Source organism: Coloeus monedula (assembly GCF_965178545.1).
Source record: "Coloeus monedula genome assembly, chromosome: 6".
Lineage (NCBI taxonomy): Eukaryota > Metazoa > Chordata > Aves > Passeriformes > Corvidae > Coloeus > Coloeus monedula.
Window position 1 is genome coordinate 6,391,606 of NC_138786.1, and position 25,487 is coordinate 6,417,092.

The following is a 25,487-nucleotide window of genomic DNA, read 5'->3' on the forward strand; positions in this document are numbered from 1 at the left end:
ACAGGACTGGGGATTGAATAAATAATTATGCGGTGCAAGGTCACTTTTTGGGGAATAACAGGCTTTCTGTTTTTACAAGAAATTAATGTTACCTGTTGGAAAGAGCTGTGGCAAATGCCTTGTGTGCTAGTTTATCATCATGTATTAATGATCTTTTGGTATTGTGTAAGTGTGAACAAGGCGATACAATTTGTCTAAAAAAAAAGGTAAATGGCAGGAGTTTGTCACATGGTCGACAGTGGAAAAGAGAGGGACTGCTCATGAAGTACTGATACCCAGGATTGTTTGGCATAAGACTACATGTCCTGTATTCTAACTCAGTATGTCTTAGATATTTAGTGCAATTTACCAAAGTCTCTTTGAGATGTTGTCCAATATGTTGAAGTACTCTTTCAGACAATGTCAGGGTTGTGAGAGGAAGAAAAAATGTTTTTTGAAAGATCGTCTGATGGAGTGCTTGAAATAATTAAGGTTAGTAGGGGAAAATAAAGTTGTGCATCTAAGGGATCAAATTACTTTAAAAAGGGTATAAAGTTCTTGCCTTTAAAAAGATAGAAAGAGGAGAGTGGAAAATACTGAAATAGTAAGTTTTTAAAAATAAGTATTATGTAGTTTCAATTTATGTATGTCATGTTTGAGTTTCAATTTTGTGTAATTTCTGCAATCTCATTTTGTTACACAGCAAAGGAAAAATAATCACAAAGGCTATTAAGCATTGTGGAGTAAACTTTATTACATGTGGAACATAATCACTAGAGGAATTACAGATCAGTCATAGTAAAATGAAATACTTAAAAGGTATTTATTATTAGAGCTTTTCAGTAAAAAGTTTTGTATAGTAAAATGGTAAACTCTTTGTATTTCTATAACTATACTAGAGCTAGTTGTAAAATGAAAGCTGTGAAATTTTTGTTTGTTGTTATCTGTATGTCATGAAAGAGCCAAATTGTTTCTAAAATGTACAGTCACAAACTGATTATAAAATTCCCAAGGGGACTCTGATGGGACTGTCATAACTTAGCAATGGAATGGTGAGTCACTGCAGGAGAAATTCATGTAATAATCTTTTCCAGTATTTATAGGACCAGGAGGATAAAATGTAGTTTAATTTTATTTGATTAAAAACTAGTAGGCAAGAGAGAAAGAGGAAGAAAAAAAGAAGCATCTTTTATTTCAGGCATGAAAGATGGATGGAATATATAAGAAACATATTATGAAGCAGGATACTATAGTGATTAATTTCAAATCTGACCAATGCTCCAAAATGGTCATGTTAATATCATAACCATTCTATTTGATAACTTAAGGTGATAGCTGTTTTTTTTAGGTTCTGGATACAAAGAGTGGCTTCTGAGTGGAACAGCTAGATTATGAGAAACTGAATGTGGATTGAATCCAAGCTGTATCCTCTTGTATCTAGTGCCCTCTGGTTAAAGATCATGTCTACTGTTGCTTAAAGGTTTGGCTGGTTTTTGTTGGTTCTTTCAGAAAGGGCAGTGGAATTCAGTGGGCATGTGTTCATTCACAGTTAGGTGCTTGCATGGATTCTTAACTAAAGCTTTTCAATGCTGTCAGAATATTGAGAGTTTGTCACTATGTCATGGTACAATGACTCCTTCTCTACTTTGCATTGCTAGTATTTTCAAGATCTTCTGTATGGTTCATTAATATTCAGCATGTATAAAGGGCTTATCAAGCTTAAAGTTTATCAAATTTAAAATGAATGAAAGCAGATGTCTGTGAGGAAAGGTGAGACTGTTAAACAAAATATAAGTATTCTTGAATGAGCTATAAGATCTTCAAAAATTCATCTGGAAAAAAACCCCCAGTATTACATATTGCTTAAAAAAATCAAAATTGTCTGGAGATTTGGCCAAAAAGGTACCTAATTTATCTTTTCATATTCTGCTGTTCAAACGTGATGAAACAAAGGACTTTCTCTGTGGTATAGAAGTGTTGGTGAAAGAAGGATCAAATTTGTTCAATACTTCCTGGAGATGACCAAAGAAGAGTTAGATGTTTAGAAGACAGACATGCAAGAAATAAACCAGTAGTTAAACATATTAGTGGGAAAAGACTATTTCCTGGAAATTAATGTTACTAGTGAGTTTAAGTGGAATGAAATTATTATTCCAAAGTATTTTATTTTAAAGATCGAAGTAGCTCTTCTGACACTTCTATACCTTCTGTGACTCTTTCTGCTAACACTGTAGGTCTCTTTTAGGAAAGACAATATTGATGTTTTTGAAAATTTTCTTCCTAGTTTTCTAGCTATGATAAAGAATAAGAGCATTTGTTTGTTTTTTTAAACAAAACAACCAAACCTAACCATGAAGACGTGACTCATGCTGATTAAACTCTTTTTTTTCCAAGAGGAATTATGATGTAATTTAGATTGGTTTTGATTCTAATGTGTTGCTGCAGAATAAGTGCAATCCTAAATTACACTTGGGACTGTTGTGACTAAGTTTTTTGAGTGCATTTCTGAGTGGGTTAATCCTATACAAAAAAAATAAAAAGGTGGTTTTAATTTTCTGTTGTTCCTCCACATATTTCTGAAGGGATTTTTCTAAATGGATTTCCCTTCAGAATTAGAATATAAAAGTTGGAGGTCTCTTTATTGCTTATGTACATTACTTCTGGTAAGGTTTAAATGGAAATAACTTGAGTGGAAATCAAAGCATATCAGATTTACCTTGGAAATTTTAAGAGTAATTGAAGAGAATTTGTATATTTTCTAAAACTCATGTTCATTTTTGCAATTTTCTAAGCTAAATGCAGAGTTAACAATTACATTTTTATATTAATAATTTTCATTGAAGAGAGATAATTAAAAAGTCGCTAATTAGTTTAATATCCCTTTCAACAGCCAGTATTGGATTTTTACGGGTGTCGTAGAAGTAACAGTACAGTGCAAAGAAAGCCCAAACTGATTGGAACCTTTGTCATAAGAGAGCTTCTCTGAATCTTAGTGGTATGTGAGAACTTACAGAGAAAATGCTTGGAATTTTTAGCATATGCAAGTATGTTCAAACTCTAGCTAAATTCTTATGTTCAGTTGTATTAAAGAAACAACCACATTTTTTAACTGTTTCAGTTTTGTGTTTATAAATTGGGTTCAATGAGTATACTTTTGTTTTTGTTATGGCAGAAGATAAATCAGAATGCTTAAATAGGTTGTGGGAGCATTTATATAGTATGGATGGTATGTCCTCTGTAACATAGTTTTGTCTTACAGATATTGCTTACAAAAAATTCTGGGTCAGTGCTTTATTTCTTCATAGGAGTGATGCAATTTAATATTGGGTGATCACCCAAATAAATTTTGTTTCCTTCATTAACTTTGTAAAATACTGTAGGAAGTTTTTGCTTCTAGAGCATAAGCTTAGGAAACATGATAGTATAGCACAAAGAAATTGTGTTGAATAATGCAGCCTAAAGATCTTAGAAGATCATAATTTGCTCTTACTTTTAGCCTCAGTAGAGTTATATTATTAGTCTCATAAGTATTATCATAATATTATTGTTATTATTATGGGATTTCCATATGTAAGTCTTTATGTTTTCTAAAATATGTTTTTGGAAAAATGTTTGGCTCTTCATTGCCTTTGAATTTCTGTTCTTATCCAAAGGAATTTGTGGTTGAATCTTAGTTCTTTCAAGAGTTAAATTGGAAAATTTCACTTAAAATGTGCTTACCCTTTGGGTGTATAATTTGTGAGAATAAGTTTAGGTCGTATTGATTTCTATTTAATATGATTGTAGCTGATAAGTAGTCTTCAAAACCTGCTTCACATAAAAAATAATTTGAGAAGTGGGACGACCCCCCCCCCCCCCCCCCCCGCCCCAGATATTAATATTGAAATATCTGGAGAATTTGTTTTTCTAGTTTAGCGTGAGTTTCCCCAGTCAACAGAGGTCAGTTCAATCAACTGAGAGAAAAGTCTTATGGGAATACCAAGGTGGGAGAGTAAGTCACATTTCTAGTTTGGTTTAGATACATTGTCATAAAAGCAATAAAAATCCTTTTCTTTCTGTGCTCCAGTATGCTTTCGCTAGACTATAGAATTATAGATACTTACTTAGTAATTTTTAAAGAAAATATTTCCTGAGTGGAATTGCAGTCATACAACCACTGCATTGCTAAGTGACGAACCAGTTATTTCTGTCAACAAAAATAGTTCCTGTCTTTTAATCAGTCAAGTACCAGTGTTGTTAGGCCAAAGGAAGAAGGGGCATACGACAGCTTCTAGAAACACCACTGCTCTTTTGTAGGTGAAAGAAGACTTAAAACAGCATTAAGTTCTACTAATCTTCTCCCCTTAGACTTACATAGCCCAGCCTGTCTTGGTTCAAGGTGGTTGACTGTGCCCCAAGTCACTGTTTCTTTGGAAGGTCTCAGGAGCAAAGCCTCCTGGTCAGCCTGTTGGTCAGATGGACACTGACTATAGAAACTTCTCTAGAATGAATCTACAGAAACTGCAGAGCTGTCAGGAGAGCAGTGTTCACCTTTCCAGAGTCTTATCTCAGCTGCCTTTCTTCTTCTTCCTTTCTTTCTTGAGCTGGGACCAGTTGGAACTTGCTCACCAGTTCCCTAGACTCCCATCTTTGCAGGCAAACTGTTTGCTCCAGACATTCTCTTCCATGATGTGGCTGGGAGTTAGCAGCCTTTTCCATTCACTTTATCTCAATATGAAGTTTGATGTCACAATCACCCTTCCCAGGTACGAGAGAGAAGGCTTTTTTTTTGTTTTGGTATTGTTTGGTTGGGTGTCTTTATTTTTTTGTTTGTAGGTGTTTGTTTTTTTGGGGGGGGGGGTTTTGTTGGTTTTTTTTTTTGGCAAAAGATTATTCTGACACAATTGCAATTGTGCACAAAATACAAAAATATTTCCAAAAAGGCAATGGTATATTTTCCTCTAGTATATTAGGGAGATTATCAAAATAAGTTTTAAATCAACCATCAGTTTATCACTGCTCTAAGATAAAAGGTGTTTTTGTTTTCACTCAACAGCGCTTCCTCGATATGACGTTTGGAGCCGGAGGCCACACAGCAGCTCTTTTAGAGAAAGCCAGCGACATCATGGTGTATGCACTAGACAGGGATCCCACAGCTTACAAAATAGCTCAGCAGCTTTCAGAATCCTACCCGTAAGTTGTCTTCTCCTGTCTTATATATGGTTAAGATTGATACTTCAGTATTTTATACATAATGTAATATATTTTTATTGGTTTTAATAGCATATTGTAGAATAGCATTCTATGCTGCATGTACCCTGTAAATAAGACATCCAATTCGATTTGTTTATGAGTATTTGCATGCAGCTTCTTCTTAGGTTTTTGGAGTTAAATGTGTATTTTGTAGTTTTAATTTTAAGCATGCATCAAGAAGCTAATTTTATATTTAAAAATAGATTTTGAAAGATTCATGTGTTCTGCTTGCCTTGAGATGATTCTGATTGCAAAGTAGTACAAAAACTTATCTTTGTGGTAAATATTTCACAAAAATGATGGAATAATATGTTTTAAAATAATTAGGCCATTTAAATATGGATTATGAATATTTTAATTTAAAAAACCCCAAAATAATTGTAATTCAGTATTGGGTTTGCTAAGTACTTTGCCACTGGCTTCAAAAACTACTGAACAATTTAATAAGTTACGATTTCTGTGTATAGCTTATGCTTTGATTTTTGTTTTAAATAAGAGTGCTGAATTTGCTAAATGAACAAATGCTAAATGCAAATTTTTTACATCTTTTTTAGTTATGCATAGGTCTTGTTCCTTTACTTAATTCAAGAAAGAACTCAGTCAGAACATCAATGCATTCATGCAAAAGTGTGCAATATAAAGAGTTGAATATGAGCTTTTCAGAAAGTCAAATTTTCAGATCTGACCAAGAAGTGAAAATATGTAGATACAGAATTAAATAATAGGAAGTAATCAAGACTTAAGAAATTTATGTATGGTAGTAAAGAGAGAATACTCACTGTCAGGTTGAAAACATTGTTTATTTCAAAAGAGCTTTAGCATGAAGAAAAGCAAATATTTCCAGTAAGAAGAAATCTGGAAGAGGCAGATAAAAACACCTGGTTGTTCAGTCATGTTTTCCCACATAAAAAGAAGTTCTAAGGCAGCAGTAATCTTTAAGCAATGCAGAAGGTGTTCCTCAACTTTTCTAAGATAAAAGGCTAAGCTGTGCATTCCTTTCTTCACATGTGTTTGACAGAGGCCCAGTGGGAGAAATGCAAGCATGTGTCAAGACAGCATAGCTCAGTTTCTAATCATCCTATTCTGCAAGACCACTTATATGTATTTCTCTAAATTTTCAGCTCTTTTTGGGCTGAAGTGACATGCAATATATACTTACAAATTTGTGGAATTCCTCTCTCTCTCCAGAGAATGCTCTTTTTGACAGAGTGCTGTGGAGAATTTTGTCAAGGGAAGTCCATTTTCTTTTAAACTAAGCCTGCAAACATGTTCTGCCAAATGTCATGGGAGTTGTAAAGTCTTCTGTTCTTTGTGTCATAGAAAGAACGCAGTCTTTTAGAAACATTCACACAACGTAAGGCAACAATGAACAGTCCTCTGACTCAATATAAGTCTGTCTGTAAAGTATCCTATGCAAACCTGGATGTGAAAAGTTTATTTTCCAGATAGACTAAGAGATTTTACAAGTGCTGGATGCTCTTCTGCCAATGATTGGCATCAGTAATTTTCTGCTTGCTTAGGTTTGTGAAAAGATGAACTTTGTATAGCAGTTGATGTAACTTATTATGGTTTAATAGACAAAGGAGGCCTCAGTTCTTATTTTTGATGGTAGCGTCTACCTTTGCAGATGCAAGTTATCCTTAGAATGAAGTGGATTCTTGAATAACATAGTGGTGTTGGTGAAAAATCTTAATCATTGAAAGATGACCGTATGTCACCTGGATATGTATTGTAGGATACAGAGCTGTATTCTTATTTGCTCTGGTGTTTTCCCTAATTTTCTGTCTTTCCTATTAGAAAGAACAAGTGGGTCCTTTTCCAGAAGGTAAATATATCTTTTCTCATAACAGTTTGTGTTGAAAATTATTGCAAAAGAATGTTCTATATGTGCTAATTATTAATCTTCTTTCCCTGGGAAGTCAGTTGCATAAACCGTTGTCAAGTTAAAAGGAGAAAGGAGGCATTAAGAATGTAATTTATAGACAGGTAAAGCTAATGTTTGCTTACAAATCAGTTGAGTATAAAGGATTTACTTACGAGATATGGAGCTTTTATGGATTTTTTTAAGTATTCATTAAAAGATGGTCGGTCTAACATTATGGGATTTTATTGTCTATTTCATGCACTGTGTTAGAAATGAACCTTGTATCAGTTCAATTCAAATCTGTGTGGGCATCAGAAGCTCAGGGAATTCATCCAGTTGACATCTGTATCTGGTCAGGTCTATTCTCACATTAAATAGTTGCCTGGCTCACCAGGGAGCCACAGAAGTAGTTGTGCTATCTGAAGAATGGCAATGGCAGCATGCAGTTGCAGTCTAAGAGAAATGTAGGGCTATCCCTTCTGTAAGATGCACAGCCTTAGATGTACATGACTGAATAACTGCAACACAGAAGTATAAATATCCTCCACTTTTTTCCTGTTCTAGGTTTTTGTTCACCTCTTCTGTTTAACACTGATGTTCTGGGAGAGGTTATTTGACTTGCTGAAGTGGTTCATTTGCTTTGGAGGTGACAGCACAAAGTTGGGGAAGAGGCTGTTGTGTGACCATAACCAGTAAAATTTTATTCCCACTGTCTGAAACTGTGAATGCAATGGGCAAACTGAAAGTCATACGAACTGAATTTTCTGTTACCCTTTGTTTCCTACTTTCCTACTATTCCTAGCCAGAATACTGCATGTGTGAGTTGGTGATGTTAATACCAACTGCATGATGGATCTTGAATCTTGCAGTAATATTTGCAGTAGTCCATCTTACCATAAAAAATTAAAATTCTAAATATACAGTGTTAATTGTTATTGCTTATTCTGGTTAGATCACATTAATAATCTTAGTAAAATTATATAGTTCCGACTGTTATTCACTATGTGGCTTTGTTTGTTGATGTAATCTTTTTGGATTTCAGTGAAGTTTTTTATACTGCCTCTCACCATATTCTTCTGGACAGAATGCCCATTCCACAGCTGGATAAGCTCATCATGTGATGGATGAGCAACTGGCTCACAGGTTGGGCACAAGGAGCTATACTGAATGGGGTGACATCAGGCTGGTGAATGGTCAATAGAGGGGTTCCACAGGGTGTGAATACAAATATGCTGCCAGCAAGAATTCTTTCCAGTCCCGTGAGATATTTTTCTCTCTCACGGAAGATATTAGTAGAGTTCTATAAACTATGAACACCTGCGACCTTGCAGAGCTTTGTTTATAGTACAGTAGGAAAATATTTTGACAATGGATGTTTTAGGATTTTAGCCAATCACCCCAAGGGGTGGCTGATCCTTTGACCAATTAGACTATGAAGAAAAAAGTCTATAAAAGAGTCGTAAAATAATTAAATAATTAAATCTTGCTGCACAATTCCTGCCTGCTGGATGTCTCTCCTCCTCCCTACCACTGCAGGATATTGTGACAACAGGGCTCCATCTTTGGCCCTGTGATCTTCAGCGTCTTGGTAAAGGGCTTGGGTGTAGGACTTGACAGGATACTAAGTGAGTTTGCAGATGATGCAAAATTGGGAGGAGCTGCTGATTCCCTGGAATGCAGAGTGGCCCTGCAGAGAAACCTGGACAAATGAGAGGGCTGAGCAATCACCAATCATACGAAGTTTAACAAGGGTAATGTGAGGGGCTAAAATGTGATTGGTGAATACTCAAAACAGTCGGCCATTTGTGGAGGCACTGCTGCTTTGCTGGCGATTGCATGGTAACAGCCCAGGTGCAGAGGCATGAGCACCACAGGATGACCATGACAAACCCACCTTTGTTTATTAAGAATCTGAGCCAGATAAGGGAAGAGGGCAATAAGAACCAGATCGTGCAAGGCCGAATAGTGCTTTTTATGTTCTCCCTTACACAACTGGCTTGGTTGTAAAACTTCCCCCCAAGGGAGATAGTGAGACATGTAGGCCTGAAGGCATTCATCCTTTCTGAGGCTGTGTTACTGGCTCAGCTACACTGACCTTAGAGATAACTGCCGTATCTTAGAAGGTGTCATAAACCATCAAAGACCCCTGAAGTGCCCCCAGACTCATTTCTGGGGCCTTCCACCAGAGGACTCCATGTGATCCACAGTGTTGCAACATAGTGTAAAATTTCCCCCCCAGAGGATGTACCTGGGCATTCCCACCTAGCCTGAGCATATATTAACCCATTGTACTTTGTGTTTTGTGGGCTTTCCCCCACCCCCAACAGGTCAAGACAGCAACCGTCACTTTGACTAATGGACATCAAAATTGCAACAATCAAATCTTGTTGCTGGATCCATGAGTGATAATATTTTTTTCCACTGTTATCCTTTCTTTCTCTCTCTTTCTTTCCCTTACACATTTTCTTAAGTGTTATTTTTATGCTCTTATATTACTGTAGGTAATGATAACCAAAACGGCTACATACCTCCTTTTGACTGCAGCCAAATTCTTATAAAATACACTCTCTCTCTCTATATATATATATGCATATATAGATATTTAGATATATCTATACAGATATATATATATATATATAAACACTGGTCATTTAATGTCATTTCACTCTAATCCACCCCAAGGGATCACAGAATCACAGAATTAACTAGATTGGAAAAGATCTTTGAGATCATGAAGCCCAACCTGTGACCCAAAATCATCTTAATAACTCAACCATGACACTGAGTGCCACATCAGTCTTTTTTTAAACACCTCCAGGGACAGTGACTCCGCCAGCTCCCTGGGCAGCCCATTCCAGTGCCCAATCACTCTTTCAGTGAAGAATTTTTTTCCTAATGTGCAGCCTAAACTTCCCTTGGCACAGCTTAAGACTTTGTCCTCTCATTCTGTCAGTGGTTGCCTGGGAGAAAAGACTGACCCCCACCTGACTACCACCTCCTTTCAGGTAGTTGTAGAGAGTGATAAGGCCACCCCTGAGCCTCCTTTTCTCCAGGTTAAACATCTGCAGCTCCCTCAGCCACTTTTCACAGGGCTTGTTGTCCAGACCCTTCACCAGCCTTGTTGCCCTTTTCTAGATATGTTTGAGCATCTCAATGTCCTTCCTAAGTTGGGGAGCCCAGAACTGGACACAGTACGCAAGGTACGGCCTAACCAGTGCCAAGTACAGGGGAAGAATGACTTCCCTGCCCCTGCTGGCCACACTGTTCCTGATACAGGCTGGGATGCCGTTGGCCTTTTTGGCCACCAGGGCACACTGCTGGCTCATGTTCAGTCAGCTGTCAATCAGCACCCGCAGGTCCCTTCCTGTCTGGTCGCTGTCCTGCCACTCTGTCCCCAGCCTGTAGCACTGCCATCTATCCAGCCATTCCAGGTCTCTTTGCAGAGCCCTCCTACCCTCCAATGGATCGGCACTCATTCCCAGCTTGGTGTCATCTGCAAATTTACTGATGGTAGACTCAATCCTATCATCCAGATCATCAATAAAGATGTTAAACAGAACCGTCCCCAACAGTGATCCCTGGAGGACACCACTGGTGTCTGGCTGCCAGTGGGATGTGGCACCGTTTGCCACCACTCTCTGGGCGTGGCCATCCAGCCAGTTCTGAGCGCAGCGACAAGTGCACCTGTTCAAGCCATGGGCTGCCAGCTTTTCCAGGAGTTTACTATAGGAAACAGTGTCAAAGGCTTTGCTGAAGTCCAGGTAGACAACATCCACAGCCTTTCCCACATCCACCAGGTCATAAAAGGAGATCAGGCTGGTCAGGCAGGACCTGCCCTTCCTACAGCCTTGCTGGCTGGGTCTGATCCCTTGGCTATCCTGTAGGTGCCATGTGATGGCACTCAAGATGATCTGTTCCATTATCTTGTCACGCACTGAGGTCAGGCTAACAGGCCTGTAGTTTCCCAGATCCTCCTTCTGGCCTTTCTTGTGGATGGGTGTCACAGTGGCCAACCTCCAGTCATCTGGGACTTCCCCAGCGAGCCAGGACTGATGGTAAATGATGAGAGTGGCTTCGCAAGCTCATCTGCCAGCTCCCTCATCACCCTAGGGTGGATCCTCTCTGGTCCCATAGATTTGTGAGCATCTATTAAGAATAACCTGAATTACCCTCACCTTCAGGGTCGAGTTGTAACAATATGTTGATAGATTCTGCACCTGGGACAGGGCAACCCTGGAATTATGTGCAGAGTGGGGAATGAGAGGCTGGAGAGCAGCACTGCAGAAAGGGGCCTAGGGGTCCTGCTGAATTGAAGTTCAAGTTGAATTGAAGACCTGTTGAAGATGGCAAGCTGAAGACCTGTGTATCCCTGTGATCAAGAAATCAAGCAAAGGGGGCAGGAGAGCTGCATGGATGAGCAGGGAGTAGTAAAATCTCAAACGGAAGAGAGAAATGTATGGGATGTGGAAAAGGAATAGGCCACATAGGAGGGCTATAGGAGCATCATTAGGTATGCATAGATGAGACAAGGAAGGCCGAAGCCTACTTGGAATTGAATCTGGCTAGGGATACCAAGGACAACAAGTTCTTTTACAAATACATCAGCGGCAAAAGGAACATTAAGGAAAATGTGAGGCCACTGCTGAATCAGATGAGTGTAACAAGACAGAAAAGGCAGAAGTACTGAATGTCTTTTGTGCCTTAGTTTTTACTGCTGAGAATGTCCCTCAGGAGTCCCAAACCTCAGAGGTAAGAGAGGAAGGCCAGAGAAAGGAAAACTTCCCTTGGTCATAGAGGGTTGGGTTAGAGACCAGTTAGACAAACTTAATGCCTATAAATCCATGGGCCCTGATGGGATGCACCCATGGGTGCTGAGGGAGCTGGCAGATGTTGCTGCTCTGCCACTCTCCATCATCTTTGAACGTGGAGAATGGGAGACATCCCTGATGACTGGAGGAATGGCAATGTTATTCCCAGATTCCAAAAGGGCAAAAAGGAGAATTTGAGAAAATACCGTCCAGTCAGCCTCACATCCGTCTCTGGAAAGGTGATCAGATCATTCTTGAGGCCATCACAAAGCATGCAGAAGAAAAGAAGTTCATCAGGATTAGTAAGCATGGATTCACCAAGGGGAAATCATGCTTGACCAATCTGATAGCCTGTTATGATGGCACGGCAGGATGCGTCAGTAGGGGGAGAGCAATGATGTTGTTTGCCTCGACTTCAGCAAAGCTTTTGACACTCTCCCATGACATCCTCATAGATAAGCTCAGGAAATACAGGTTAGAGGAACGTACAGTGAGGCAGATGAAGAATTGTCTGAAGGGCAGAGCTCAGAGGGTTGTGATCAGTGGAGCAGAATCCAGTTGGAGACCTGTACTCAGGGGTGTTCCCCAGGGATCAATACTGGGTCCGGTCAGCCTGTTTATCAACGGCCTGGATGAAGGGATAGAACACACGCTAAGCAAGTTTGCTGACAATACAAAACTGGGGGGTGTGACTGCTACACCCAAAGGCTGTGCTCCCATTCAGGGGGACCTTGATAGGCTGGACAGTTGGACAGAGAGAAGCCTAATGAGGTTCAACAAGGACAAGTGTAGGGTCCTGCACCTGGGGAGGAATTAATCCAAGCACCAGGACAGGTTGGGGGCTGACCTGCTGGAGAGCAGCTCTGCTGAGAAGGACCTGTGAGTTTTGGTGGATGACAGGTTGACCACGAGCTAGCAGTGCATCCTTGCAGTCAGGAGGGCCAGTGTTATCCTGGGGTGCATTGGGAAGAGTGTGTCCAGCAGGTCGAGGGAGGTGATCCACCCCCCCTCTACTGAGCCCTAGTGAGGCTACATCTGGAGTGTTGTGTTCAATTCTGGTCTCCCCCAGTTCAAGGAAGACAAGGAGCTGCTGGAGAGGGTCCAGTGGGTCCATCCATCCAGCTACAAAGATGGTGAGGGGTTCTGGAGCATCTCTTATGAGGAAAGACTGTGGGAGCTGGGCCTGTTAAGTCTAGGGAAGACTGAGAGGTGATCTCACCAATGCATATAAATATGCAGATGTGAAGAGGGTGGTGCCAGATTTTTCAGTGGTGCCCAGTGACCAGACAAGGAGCAGTGGCCATAAATTAAAACACAAAGTTCCACGTCAACATGAGGAAGAGCTTCTTCACGTTAAGGCTGGCAACAGGATGCCCAGGGAAGTCATGGAGTCTCCCTCTGGAGACATTCAAAACATGCATTGAGGAGTTCCTGTGACATCTGCTTCAGGTGACCCTGTCTTGGCAGGGCAGTTGGACTGGATGATCTGCAGAGGTCCCTCCAACCCTAACAATTCTGTGATTCTGTGAAATATGCCCAAAGATACTGTGGCAAGAGGAGATAAATATGGCTAAATTAAGGGATTTTTCTATACTCAGAACTTATAAATGAAATCCTCCATGTATTTAACTGAAAGATAGCTGGAGTAATAACTCACTGGAGGAGAAAACTGAGGAAAAATACATTTGATATTTGTATTTTAAATGTGTCTCTGTTTTTTGATAGCGATTTTGTCAGAACTTAAATCTGAAGAGGGTAGAGTTCCAGCTGCAGATCTCACATTTATTTAGTGTCTCTGTTTATTATTTTTATTTTTAAAAAGATGTAGTGCTGCTTTAATAAGGAGAAAATGGGTCAGGGTCTGTTAGATATTCAGTGTGTGGGTGGGAATCCTTTGACGTGCTTTCTGGGGAAGCCGCTAACTTGGGAATTGCTGCTGAGAATCCAGGAGAACAAGATAAAATTCAGTCAGTAGCAATATATATTACAAGTAAACCCTTTCACACCCACTGAAAGGAAGAGGCTAGAGAGGTGGCTGAAATCTGGCAATTAACCAATATAATGGAAAATTTTTATGTATGAGAAACTCATGCAAAGCCAATGCAGAGGAAAAAATACGTGCTTTGTAGTTCTCTGAGCAGAATAAGAAATTGTGCCCCAGAAGTATGGATAAATAGTATAGAATTCCTCATACAATTTAAATACCATTTTAATATAGTTTTAAAGTGATTTTGAGGTGTGAGGGTGCTTGTGGAATTCGCTTTCAAAGTTACACAAGGTTTGCAGAAAAAATGTGGTAGATCAGCTGTGTATGCTCTGGGGAAAATAGATCTTTTCCCCAATCCTAGGGAACACAGAGGGGTTTTTTTCAATTTTGATATGCTTTTTTTATGTGCTTATGAATTGTAGCTGAGTATTATATATTGGTGCTTTTTCTTGCTATATTATTATTTTTATTTAACTTTTAACTGTAGTGCATAAGAAATACAATTAATATGCAATCAAGGCATATTCATGGTAATGGTGCCTTGACTACCTATAAGTATACTTAATTAGTTACCTATAGGGTTATTTCTTTCTAAAGAATTCTCCATGTATGTCAACATCTGGCTGTCTCTCAAATGCAGGCAACAAAGATAAGTGAGTTACCTTAAATAAGAAGTGGAAAAATTCAATTGAGAGTAGTAAAAAGACCCTCAAATGCCATTAATATTAAAATACTACTTTTCTGATGTTTATTTTGCTTCCCAAAAGATTTGAGTAGGAAACCCAAATGTATTTATGTATCAAAACATAAGGAATAAAAATTCTTTCTCTTGTTGTTGAAGTTGCAGCTGTGCAGGTTTCAGAATGACTGGAAAACTTTGTTTGCTTTCATACATACAGTCTGATCCTTCAATACAGTGAGTCGCTGGTTTAAATTTGGTTCAAATTCAAAATTGCCCTGACACAGAAAACACATACAAGACGACTGGTCTTTACATTGTTGGATATCTTGTCTAGTGCTTTCTTAAAACCTTGTCAACTTTCAAGTGAAAGGCTATGCATGTCGTTTACCTGGACTTTAGTAAAGCCTTTGACACTGTTTCCCACAGAAGTCTCCTGGAGAAACTCGCTACTCATGGCTTGCAAATGTGTACTCTTGTCTGGGTAAAAACTGGATGGATGGCCAGGCCCAGAGAGTGATGGTGACTGGAGTTAGATTAGCAGGTGCCTGGTTATGGGTGGTGTTCCCCAGAGCTCAGTATTTGGGCCTTTTAATATCTTTTTAGATGATCTGGACAAAGAGATTGAGGGCACTCTCAGTCAATTTGCCGACAACACCAAGTTGCGTGGGAGTGTTGATCTGCTGGAGGGTAGGAATATTCTACAGAGGGATTTGGACAGAGTGGATTGCTGGGCCAAGGCTAGTTATATGAAAGTAAACAAAATGAATTATTTGGGTCACGACCACTCGCTACAGCGCTACAGGGTAGGGGCAGAGTGGAAAGTTTCCCTGCAGAAGAGGACCTGGTGGTGCTGGTCAACAGCAGCTGAACATGAGCCAGTGTGTGCCCAGATGGCCAAGTAGGCCAGTGGCATCCTGGCCCCTATCAGAAATAGTGTGGCCAGCAGGACCAGGGAAGTGATTGCCCCCCTGTACTCAGCACTGATGAAGCTGCACCTCAAGTCAGTTTTGGGCCCCTTATTACAAGAAAGACATTGAGGTGACGAATCATGTCCAGAGAAGGGAATGGAGCTGGGGAAGGATCTAGAGAGAAAGTCCTATGAGGAGTTGTCTGAGGGAGGACCTTCTTGCTTTCTACAACTACCTGAAAGGAGGTTGTAGACAGGTGAGGGTCAGTCTCTTTTCCCAGGTGATAACCATAGGACAAGAGGAAATAGCCTCAAGTTGCACCAGGAAAGGTTTAGATTGGATATTAGTAAAAATTTTGTCATGGAAAGAGCTGTCAAGCACTGAAATGGGTTGTCCAAGAAAGTGGTGCACTCATCGTGTCTGGAGGGATTTAAAGGCTACATAGATGTTGCAGTTAGCGACATGGTTTAGTGGTGGACTTGGCAGTGCTGAGCTAATTGTTGGACTGTCTTAGAGGTTTTTTCCAATCTAACTGATTTTGTGATTTGAGTATCAGGCTTCTCTTACATAGCATAATTACAGAAATTTCCCTACAGCATTATATTGTTTGAAACTGTAATTAAATAGTTTGTGTGTGCCCTTCTTAATTTTCTTTTTGTCGCAGATGCAATGGATTTTGATTCATTGTGTGGGCTGCAAAATCTTTACCTGTAGACTGTGGTCTAGTAAGTTCAAGTTCAGAAAGTTTTTCTACCACTTTGTGTTGGGATGACTATGGGCCATTTCCAATATTAGTTGAGTTTACATTTCATATACTGGTTACATAATAGACAAGTCCTCGTTTGCACTTATAAGAACTTAAAGGGTACAGTTGCCTGTCTCAAACACTGTCAAAGCCACAGAAGGAACTTGCCATAAGAAAAGCCACCACAGCAGGAACTTGAGTTAAGCACAGAAGGGAGGAATTTGTGACGGGAAGGCGCATTCCAGGCCTGGTGGAGGTGAGATCTGGTTAGTACATCCTGGTTAACACATCCAGATAAAAGTGGGAAAGGAAGCAACTTCTCATTACACATATCACCAGTCAACCAAGATCACCCCAAGTTATGGGACAGATGGCATCTGTGACCACCGAAGCACCCCCAAACTCATTTCTGTGGGGTTCCATCAGAGGACTCTGCATGATCCACACTGTTAAAACTACCCCCCAGGGGAGGTGCCTGGGCATTCCCACCTGAACATGTATTAACCTGTTGAAATCTTTGTTTCATGGGCTTCCCCCATCATGACAGATCAAGACAGTGACTATCTCTTCAGCCAACAGACATCTGAATTGCAACAATCAAGTCTTGTAGCATGGTGTAGCGGGTTGAGTTTGAAACCGGGCAGAAACACCAATTAAATGTAGTGGTTTTGGTTCAAAATATTCATTACTTACTTGTTTTCCTTCTGTGAGATAAGAATTAGGAGAAAAGCAAAGCAGGCACAAACCTTAAACAGTTGCAGTACAATGAAAGAGTTTTATTACTAATAGAATTAAAAGTAAAGAGACAATAACAAAACAAAATTAAAGCAAATCCCCCCCCCCCCCCTCCAGCCAGCACTTCTCTCCTTTTACCTAGCTCACACAAGGGATAACAGAACATGGGATGTTAGTCAGTGTTCCAGTTCTTGAAAAGTCTCTCTCTTATGCTTAAGGGAAAAAAGGGTTTTTCCTTCAGTTGCACGTGGTTCCCAAACTGCCACTAACAGCAGATCCGCCCGGAAACAAACAATCTGCTGTGTGTAGAACATCTCTCCCATGAAAAATCTCACAGTTCTTTCACACTGCAAAACATGGGCCATCACATGGGGTTATTCATCTTTTTAAGGATAAGTTCTTTTGGCCTGCACACAAAAGCTTTTTTCTTCGCCACAAGTCTCTAGCAGCCTCTTACTACTATATAGCCTGGCATCGGCATTCTTCACAATCTTCACAGGCACACGAAGATACTCCATCCCCCCATGTTCTTCAAATGGATTAAAGAGACAAACAGTTTGTGGTATTACAGTTTCTTACCACGGCATGCAAGAAGGTTTCTTTTAAGCTGCACGCCAGAATCGTGGCACCGCCCTCTTTTCTCCCGTCGCCATGCTCAGCTCTGTCCCACGGGACTCACTTCTCTTTCTCTCTGACTCTGACACCGCCATGCTGAAGGGTGTTCTTGTTCAGCCTTTACGGTGGGGAAAGCCTCGCTCCCTCTGTGCTGCTGGCTGCGTGGTGTCTTCTTCAGTTCAGCACGAAGTGTGCTGGCTGCAGACAGGAGGTTCTGCCGGCTCCCGTTGACTCCGCCGGCTCCGCATGGAGAGGAGAGGGACCCGCCGGTCCCCAGAAGCCGCGCTGGATGGGTTTAGCTGTGAGCAGTCCATGGCTGGTTTTAGCTGTGAGCAGTCCATGGCTGGTTTGAGCTGCCTGCGGCTCTGAGGCAGTGCCCCCCAGCCACCCAGGGTTCGTGCTGCGGTGTTGGGAAAGGGGGAAAAGGGCAGTGGCCCCGGCCCGGCGGGGCCGGGAGGCTCCGGAGCCCCCACCTCCCAGCAGGCGAGCTCCGACCAAAGGGGAAGTCCCGCCTTTCTGTGCAGTTTAAATATGTAAATTGTGAGAAGCGTAATTGGTCTTAAAGACTGTCCATCAACTCAGGGCCAACCCAATACACATGGTGGTGGTATTTTTCTTCTCCCCTATCTACCTTTTTCCTTCCTTCCTTCCTTCCTTCCTTCCTTCCTTCCTTCCTTCCTTCCTTCCGAATTCCTTCCGAATTCCTTCCTTCCTTCCTTCCGAATTCCTTCCTTCCGAATTCCTTCCTTCCTTCCTTCCTTCCTTCCTTCCTTCCTTCCTTCCTTCCTTCCTTCCTTCCTTCCTTCCTTCCTTCCTTCCTTCCTTCCTTCCTTCCTTCCTTCCTTCCTTCCTTCCTTCCTTCCTTCTCTTAAATTACAGCTTTATACTTTTATATGGTTTTATTACTATAGATAATAATGACCAAAATGGCTACATATCTCCTTTCCATCACAACCAAATTGTTCTAGAATAAACCCTGAGCATATATATGTATACATACATACATATATATAAACACCAGCCATCCAGTGTCATTTCCCTCTCATCCACCCCAGGGAATCTTTTCTTTTAACAAGAACCTTAATTACCCCATCTCAGTGGTGGGTTGTAACAGCGCTGTTTACATCTAGAAGTAGTAAAGTGTCTTTCAAGACGCTGTGCCGGAATACTGCCTTTATATACACAACAGTGTTAGTTTCAAGGCATGTGTTTATGCTGACATTCCCAGTAAAGCTTTTCTTTAGCAGTAGATACATATCAGTTCTTCAAGATTCATTGTATTTACAAGATTCTATCAATCTTTTTGATGGTATATATATTTTATTTTGACAAAATTATCTAATAGTTATATTATTAAAATTATTTTGAATTTCATGTTATAAAACTGGGGTTTTGTTTACATACATAACATCCCATAGGTCAGTGCTAGATTTAATACAATTTACAGTCAAATGAGTCAGGACATCCCTTTTACAAGTTACTGATTTAGGAAAACAAAGTGATATAATTTTGATCTTAGTGCTCTTGAATAAGCTGCTTAATCATATTATTTTAGTAGGAAAATCTTAGAAGAGGTATGTTTTACATTAAGTGAAGTTTAGAGTTTTATGCATAACTGATGTTTATCAGTTTTGAATTTAGTTTTGGTTTAGGCAGTTTCTCTTCCAATACATCCTGATTCCCGCCAGGATGGTTAAATTTTGCAGTAGCCAGGAGGGGCATGGCCAGGACCTGGATGTTATTCTATACCACCCCATATCATGTGCAGGGGGTGGGGGGGAAAGGGGTCTCCTCCAGTTGTGCTGGGTGTGGATGGGTGGTCGGGATGACGTAGAGTTCCACGTGGTGAGAATTTGTGTGTGAATCATTCACCTCTCTTGTACACTCTGTTAGTAATATTGCTGCCATTACTGTTCGTTTTCTTATTTCATTTGCTGTTTCCAGTAAATTGTTCTTTCCTCAACCTATGATCTTTATCTTTTGTGCCTCCAGTTCTGCTTTCCATCCCACTGCAGCGGGAGGGGGTGGCAGAAGGGGGAGTAAGCAAGCAAGCGGTGCATGGTTTGGCACTAAACTGGGGAGTACCATTCCCGAAGTGTGGCACAGTATCAAAACCATTTCCATGGGAAGAGATCTTAGGATGTTGTCTAGTCCAGCCTCATGCTTCAGACGTATCAGGCAGTCAAGTATGATCCATCTGCTCATATATCTGAATCATCTTAGACATCTTTAGACATCCTTAGACAATGGAAGTATAGGTTAAGTAGCTTAATTCCTTTCTGGCCTGAGAAGCTATACCTTTTAGACCAAGATGTTGATCAAGAAACAAAGAAACACTCAGCAGAATGTTGGTTTTCTTCCATCACAGTTTTTCATCGGTCTTTCTCTAGGAATACTCTAAAATGCTAACTCTTTTTACAGAATGAGAGGACCATCAGTTAACTTGATAGAGAGGGGTAAGAAGCTTCTGAAATAGTTTCAAACAAATGCTAACCCTTCTATGTGTTGGTTAAGGAGATGGAGATAATTGTGCGTGATTTGAATTCTTTTTTAATACAAATGTCCAGATCCTTAATGTATTTTTAAGGACCTGGTAGCTCAACTTCATGGAATGCAATGTCAAATGTTGCTTTACATGTTCATTATATTCTTTTTCTTTTTTTAATTCATCTATATCAGTGTGGTATAAAAGTGCTCAGAATATCTTTAAAGTTTACTACTATAGCTTTTAAACTAAGAGTATTTCCGAGAACAGGTCTTTAAAGCTTCATTTGGGTTGTAGATTTTTTTCTAAAAGGAAAAAGTGTTTTCAGTCTCCATCAAGTAAATAATTATCATGCTGAATTAATCTTTGAACTCTTTTGAACCGTAAAGGAGACTCAGCTTTTTCTTTCAGCCAGTTTCCTTCTTCTCGGTTTTGATGAGAAAGTTTCTTATAGGTGTTTAGATGACTTAAGGATTTTTATATTGCTTTTGTAACCATCTTGTTATTAAAATACATGTAAAAGATTGTAGAACTTAAATTCTAATTATTAACATTTTATAATGTATGTTTCAAAAATATTTAGAAATATCTGTTATAAACAGTTAAAGCATTTTTTTTGCAGCTGAACAATTGAGTTCTGGATATATTTTCATTACAGTAACAAGCCAGTTTGATTTTTATAAAAATAATCATTGTTTCATGAGGGAAACTGATACAGTACTGCTTTCATATTTTCTAAAATATAGTTTTTCATAATTGCAAAACGCCTTCTGATGAGAAGGAGGAGGGGAAGATAATAATTTCTAATCAGAAGAGTTTTGTACCTGGTAGCTGGTTGTCTACAGATCTTTTTGTCTTAATGAGAAGATAGTATTTTCATATTCCTTAGCAAGTTTGTACCAGGCTGTATATTTAGTTTATTTTTGTTAACATTTGCAATAGAAGGCATTAAGGCACTCTGCACAAATCAAGAGGACATAAACTGTATTAAAATACTCCTTCTTGTATCAAACAATACAGACAAAAATTTATTTCATCAGTAGATAGATGATAATTTTTGAGGATAGAAGATACCAGCATTTTCCTGTGAAGATGGAAATTATGTAGATGTATAGACAAAAAAATGCTTGTGACTTACTAAGAGAAGGTAAAGACTTGTTGGTATTTAAGATAAGTATATAATTTACTAAGTAGCTGAATTAAAAAAAATAAAGCTGATAGTCTCTGGTTCATGATCTTATTTCTGCTACTTCAATAAAAAGGAAAACAGGTAACTAAATAAAAATATTTGTAAACACATTTTTGTATCAGAATTGAGCTTCACACTTAACGATGAAATATCAAAATGTATAGAGAATTTCAGATTATTTTTCTGATTGAGTCATTTGGCTTCAAATACTATTATTCTTAGATGCATTAGGATTATGCATATAGGTGACATAGACCATAAAAATGAATTACTTTGACTACATAGTTTTATTTTTTTCTTGTCATAATAATAAACATAATTTGCATTTTAATTTGATTTTAGTCCTGGTGACTCAGCTGTGCCAAGTATTGTACGGAATATTGAAAGAACTGAAAGTAAAATCAGGCAGTTAATTGCTGCTTTGTATTTGGATGCCAGAAAAATACATCAACTTAGCTTGATCAAGAAGCAAAGAGTTGGATAGAGAGATTTCAGAGAATTTCTGTATAAAACCTCAGTGGAGAAAACCTGTAACTTGAAATGGAAGTTCCTGTGGCCTTGTCACCACTGAATGGTGCAAGTGTTTGAGACCAGTATTGACTACTAAGTGGTCTCAACACACACAGATTTATAAGAAATAATACAAGTGTCATATCTCAACAGCACAAACACTCTGTAATATTGATATTGTTTATACTGTCAGTCTTACTGTGGTCATGAGAAGTTAGAGGCTGCTGGAATTTAAATATTTAGATATAAATCAGAAAATTGGCCATTCATCTTCAAGACGATCTGGGCCACCTACCTGGCTGGGAAAGGAAAGAGGAAGATATGGATCACTCCCTTCCCCCAAGCCTTCTCAGGGAAAGCAGTTTTTTTTGGGTTTTTTTTTTTTGATTCCTGAAAACCAGCATCTTTGCTCCTCAAAAGAACTGGGAAGTACTTCTGCAAATCTTGGAGACCAGCGGCTAAAAGCCCCAACTTTTCTGTGTCAGGGCAGGTTTAATCCACTGCTGCATTGTTGCTGCCCACCCTTTCGGATGACATGTACTGCATTATCTTATCTTCTGTCAGTTTAAGGTGGTAGTTTATCCTCATCTCCTTCATGACTACTGCTCTTCCTAATGAACAGAGTGATTAGCAGCAAAAGACAAGGCAAAAATCTCATTCACCTGACTGAGTATTAGAATGAGTTTTGGTTCCTTGCAATACAGTCTAGACTAAGCATGACACACTAGGAATGAGTGATGTGTGACATCCAGCATGTAAGTAGATTCAACCCATCCTACAGTCTGCCTTTAAGTGAATGTTAGCACCTGGTGAGTACAATATTAAGATAGGACTTTCTGGCATTTAGTAGTGTTTAAGCCAAAAACTGATAATACATGAAATTTTGCAAGTATGTTTTCAAATCCTAAAATAAATTATTAAAAATAGTCTTCTGTAGATAAATAAAAATTCTGTGTCACAACAGAATTGAATGTGCAGTTTGTTACTTTTCCAACTAGCAGGACCAAAAATGTGTGCACATTTTGAATAATCAGTGCTGTCACTTTGTTAAACTTTATGCTGCAACAAAGCTCATTTCACTTGGAGTGAACTGACCATCATGGATACTGCTTCGAGAGTATAAAGGGAACTTCTTATTTCAAGCTAACAAAAATTTGGATATGTAAGGTGAAATTTTCATATGCAGAAATCTATTGGTCTTAAGGTGAATCTGGTTTTTGTGTCAATACCAGCTGCTAAGGAAAGGCTGAGTAAAAAAGGTTAATGCTAGTGTTTTATTCTTTATCATGATAGTAAGGGGGAACCCCACAAATAGGTTTACTTTTACAGTATGCTTAAGGTAGGATTTTTGTGTTGTGGTATATGACTTGTGTAGTGTGAATGATCTTATTTCTGCCTGTTTGGAAAGCATACTGTGCCATGAAAAATATTTAGATTTCCCAAAATAAAATGCATAATTAAAATACTTTCTTTTTTTGCCTTCAAAATAACCCATTATAAACATTCAAATAGATTAACAATATCAGCTAAAATGGCTGGTAGTAATGAGAAGATATATATGACCAGTCATAAAACCACTTTGAGCTGGTTTTAATATTTGTTGTGTAGAACAAAGTAGATGAAACCTCTCAGGTCATTCTTGTGATAGAAAATTTCACAGAATCACAGAATAGGTCAGGTTGGAAGGCATCACAGTAGGTTTTGTCCAACCTCCCTGCTCAAGCAGGGTCATTCCAGAGCACATTGCACAGGATTGTGTCCAGATGGCTCTTGAATATCTCCAGTGAGGGAGACTCCACACCGTCTCTGGACAATCTGTTGAAGTGTGTGGCCACCTGCACAGGAAAGAAGTTCTTCCTCATATTCTGGTGAAACTTGCTGTGCATCAGTTTCTGCCCATTGCTTCGTGTCCTATTGTTTGACATCACTGAGCAGAGCCTGGCTCCATCCTCTGACACCTCACTTCAAATACTGACACACACTGACAGGGTCCCGTCCCAGCCATCTCTCCTGGAGGTTGAACAGGCCCAGCTCCCTCAGTCCTCATAAGAGATGCTCCAGTCCCTTTATCATCTCTGTTACCCTCCACTGGACCCGCTCCAGGAGCTCCTCATCTCTCTTTGTCCTGAGGAGCCCAGGGCTGGACACAGCACTCCAGATGTGCCTCACCAGGGCTGAGCAGAGGGGCAGGGTCACCAACCTTGACCTGCTGGCAGTGCTCTCCTTAGTGCACCACAGGACACAATTGGCCTTCTTGCCCACAGGGCACACTCATGGACACTTTGTTGTCCATCAGGTCCTTTTCCACAGAGCTGCTTTCCTGCAGGTCAGTCCTCAGCCTGTACTGGTGCATGAGGTCCAGGTCCCTCTGGAGGGATGCACAGCACTCTGGGGTACGGGCCACTTCTCCCATCTTTGTGTCATCAGCAAACTTGCTGAGGGGCCATCTGCCCCTTTGCCCAAGTCATTGATGAGTAAGTTAAACAATATTGGGACCAGTATTGAACTTTGGAGGACACCACCAGTGACAGGCCTCCAACTAGACCCTGTGCCACTGATCACAGCCCTCTGGGATCTGCTGTTCAGCCATTTCTCAATCCACTGAAATGTCTGCTCATCCAGTCCACAGTCCCCAGGTTTGCCTATGAGGATGTTGTGAGAGAGTGTTAAAAGCTTTGCTCAAGTTGAAGTAGACAATATCCACTGCTTATTTCCATCTTGCTGTTTCCAAGTATTTGGACTGTTATGGCTTTGTGGGGAATTTAGCAGAATAGAGCAGCAGACATGGAAGACACTGGTTTTCTTGGTCTCATCTCTTTCTTTGTTTTGCATGGTCACATACTTGATGGACAGGGCACCAAAGCTATATCTGAAGGAAACCTTGAATTCTGTTCCCTTGAATATTTTGCAGATAAAAAATGGATTGAAAATGAAATCTCTGTAGGCTTTTGATGTTAATTTGATGTCTTGTTTCATAGCTCTTTAGTTGAGATACTAGTTTATTATAAATTCAGATCTATTGCAGCAAGAATTATGAATAAAACAAAATTTTATTGAATTTTAAAACCTTAAAATTCTATGCTCCTTTTGTGCAATGACTTCATGGCTTGAAACAAGAACTGAATCTCGTATAATCAGGGGAATTTCTTGCTTTCAAAGGAATGTGTTTCCATTTTTATTTCTCATAATTAATAAGATATTAAACACTGAGAAATAGAAGTGTGCAGAACTAAAAATGTCTTGTTCTCCCCTCTGTCTAACTATTTCTACAGAAAAAAATGTCAGTATTTGGGTGCCAATCTGGAAGCTTCTCAATGAGTCAGTGTTGCACATTTAATAGAAATAGATAAATATATAATAAAATTATGGTACATAAAAATGTTATCGATTAATTCTGCATTCAGAGATGCAGTGTAAACCCTTTAATTACTGAATCTTGCTTTTGAGTTTTCAACTCAAAATTGCATCCCCCTGGCAGGTTGGACAGGTTTTTGTCTCTGGAAGGAAGCTCTCTTCTCCTGCTAGACTTTCAGGTGCAAGTCACACATTGATCCATTGCACCAACAGCCCTTGAATCCAGCTTTTTGCCCATACATTGTTTGTGGCTCTAATGCTGCCTACCAAAGTAATAGAGGAGAAAAATCAAAAGCTCTATTAAAATGAAATTAAATATACTGTTTACCTGTTACCTATAGAGGCAGATACTTTGTCTTAGAAATAAATGAGGTTGATCCAGGTGTGTTTTACC

The 25,487-nt window shown here is 39.6% G+C and overlaps 1 protein-coding gene across 2 annotated transcripts in view; it reads left to right on the forward strand.

Annotated features, from left to right (window-relative positions):
* The window catches only part of METTL15 (methyltransferase 15, mitochondrial 12S rRNA N4-cytidine), a 93,890-nt gene that overhangs the window by 35,691 nt on the left and 32,712 nt on the right, over positions 1 to 25,487 (forward strand). For both annotated transcript variants that reach the window (XM_082284440.1, XM_082284439.1), the window contains one exon: positions 5,015 to 5,151. In XM_082284440.1, the coding sequence (XP_082140566.1) occupies positions 5,015 to 5,151 (137 nt within the window). The remainder of the gene's footprint in view (positions 1 to 5,014; positions 5,152 to 25,487) is intronic.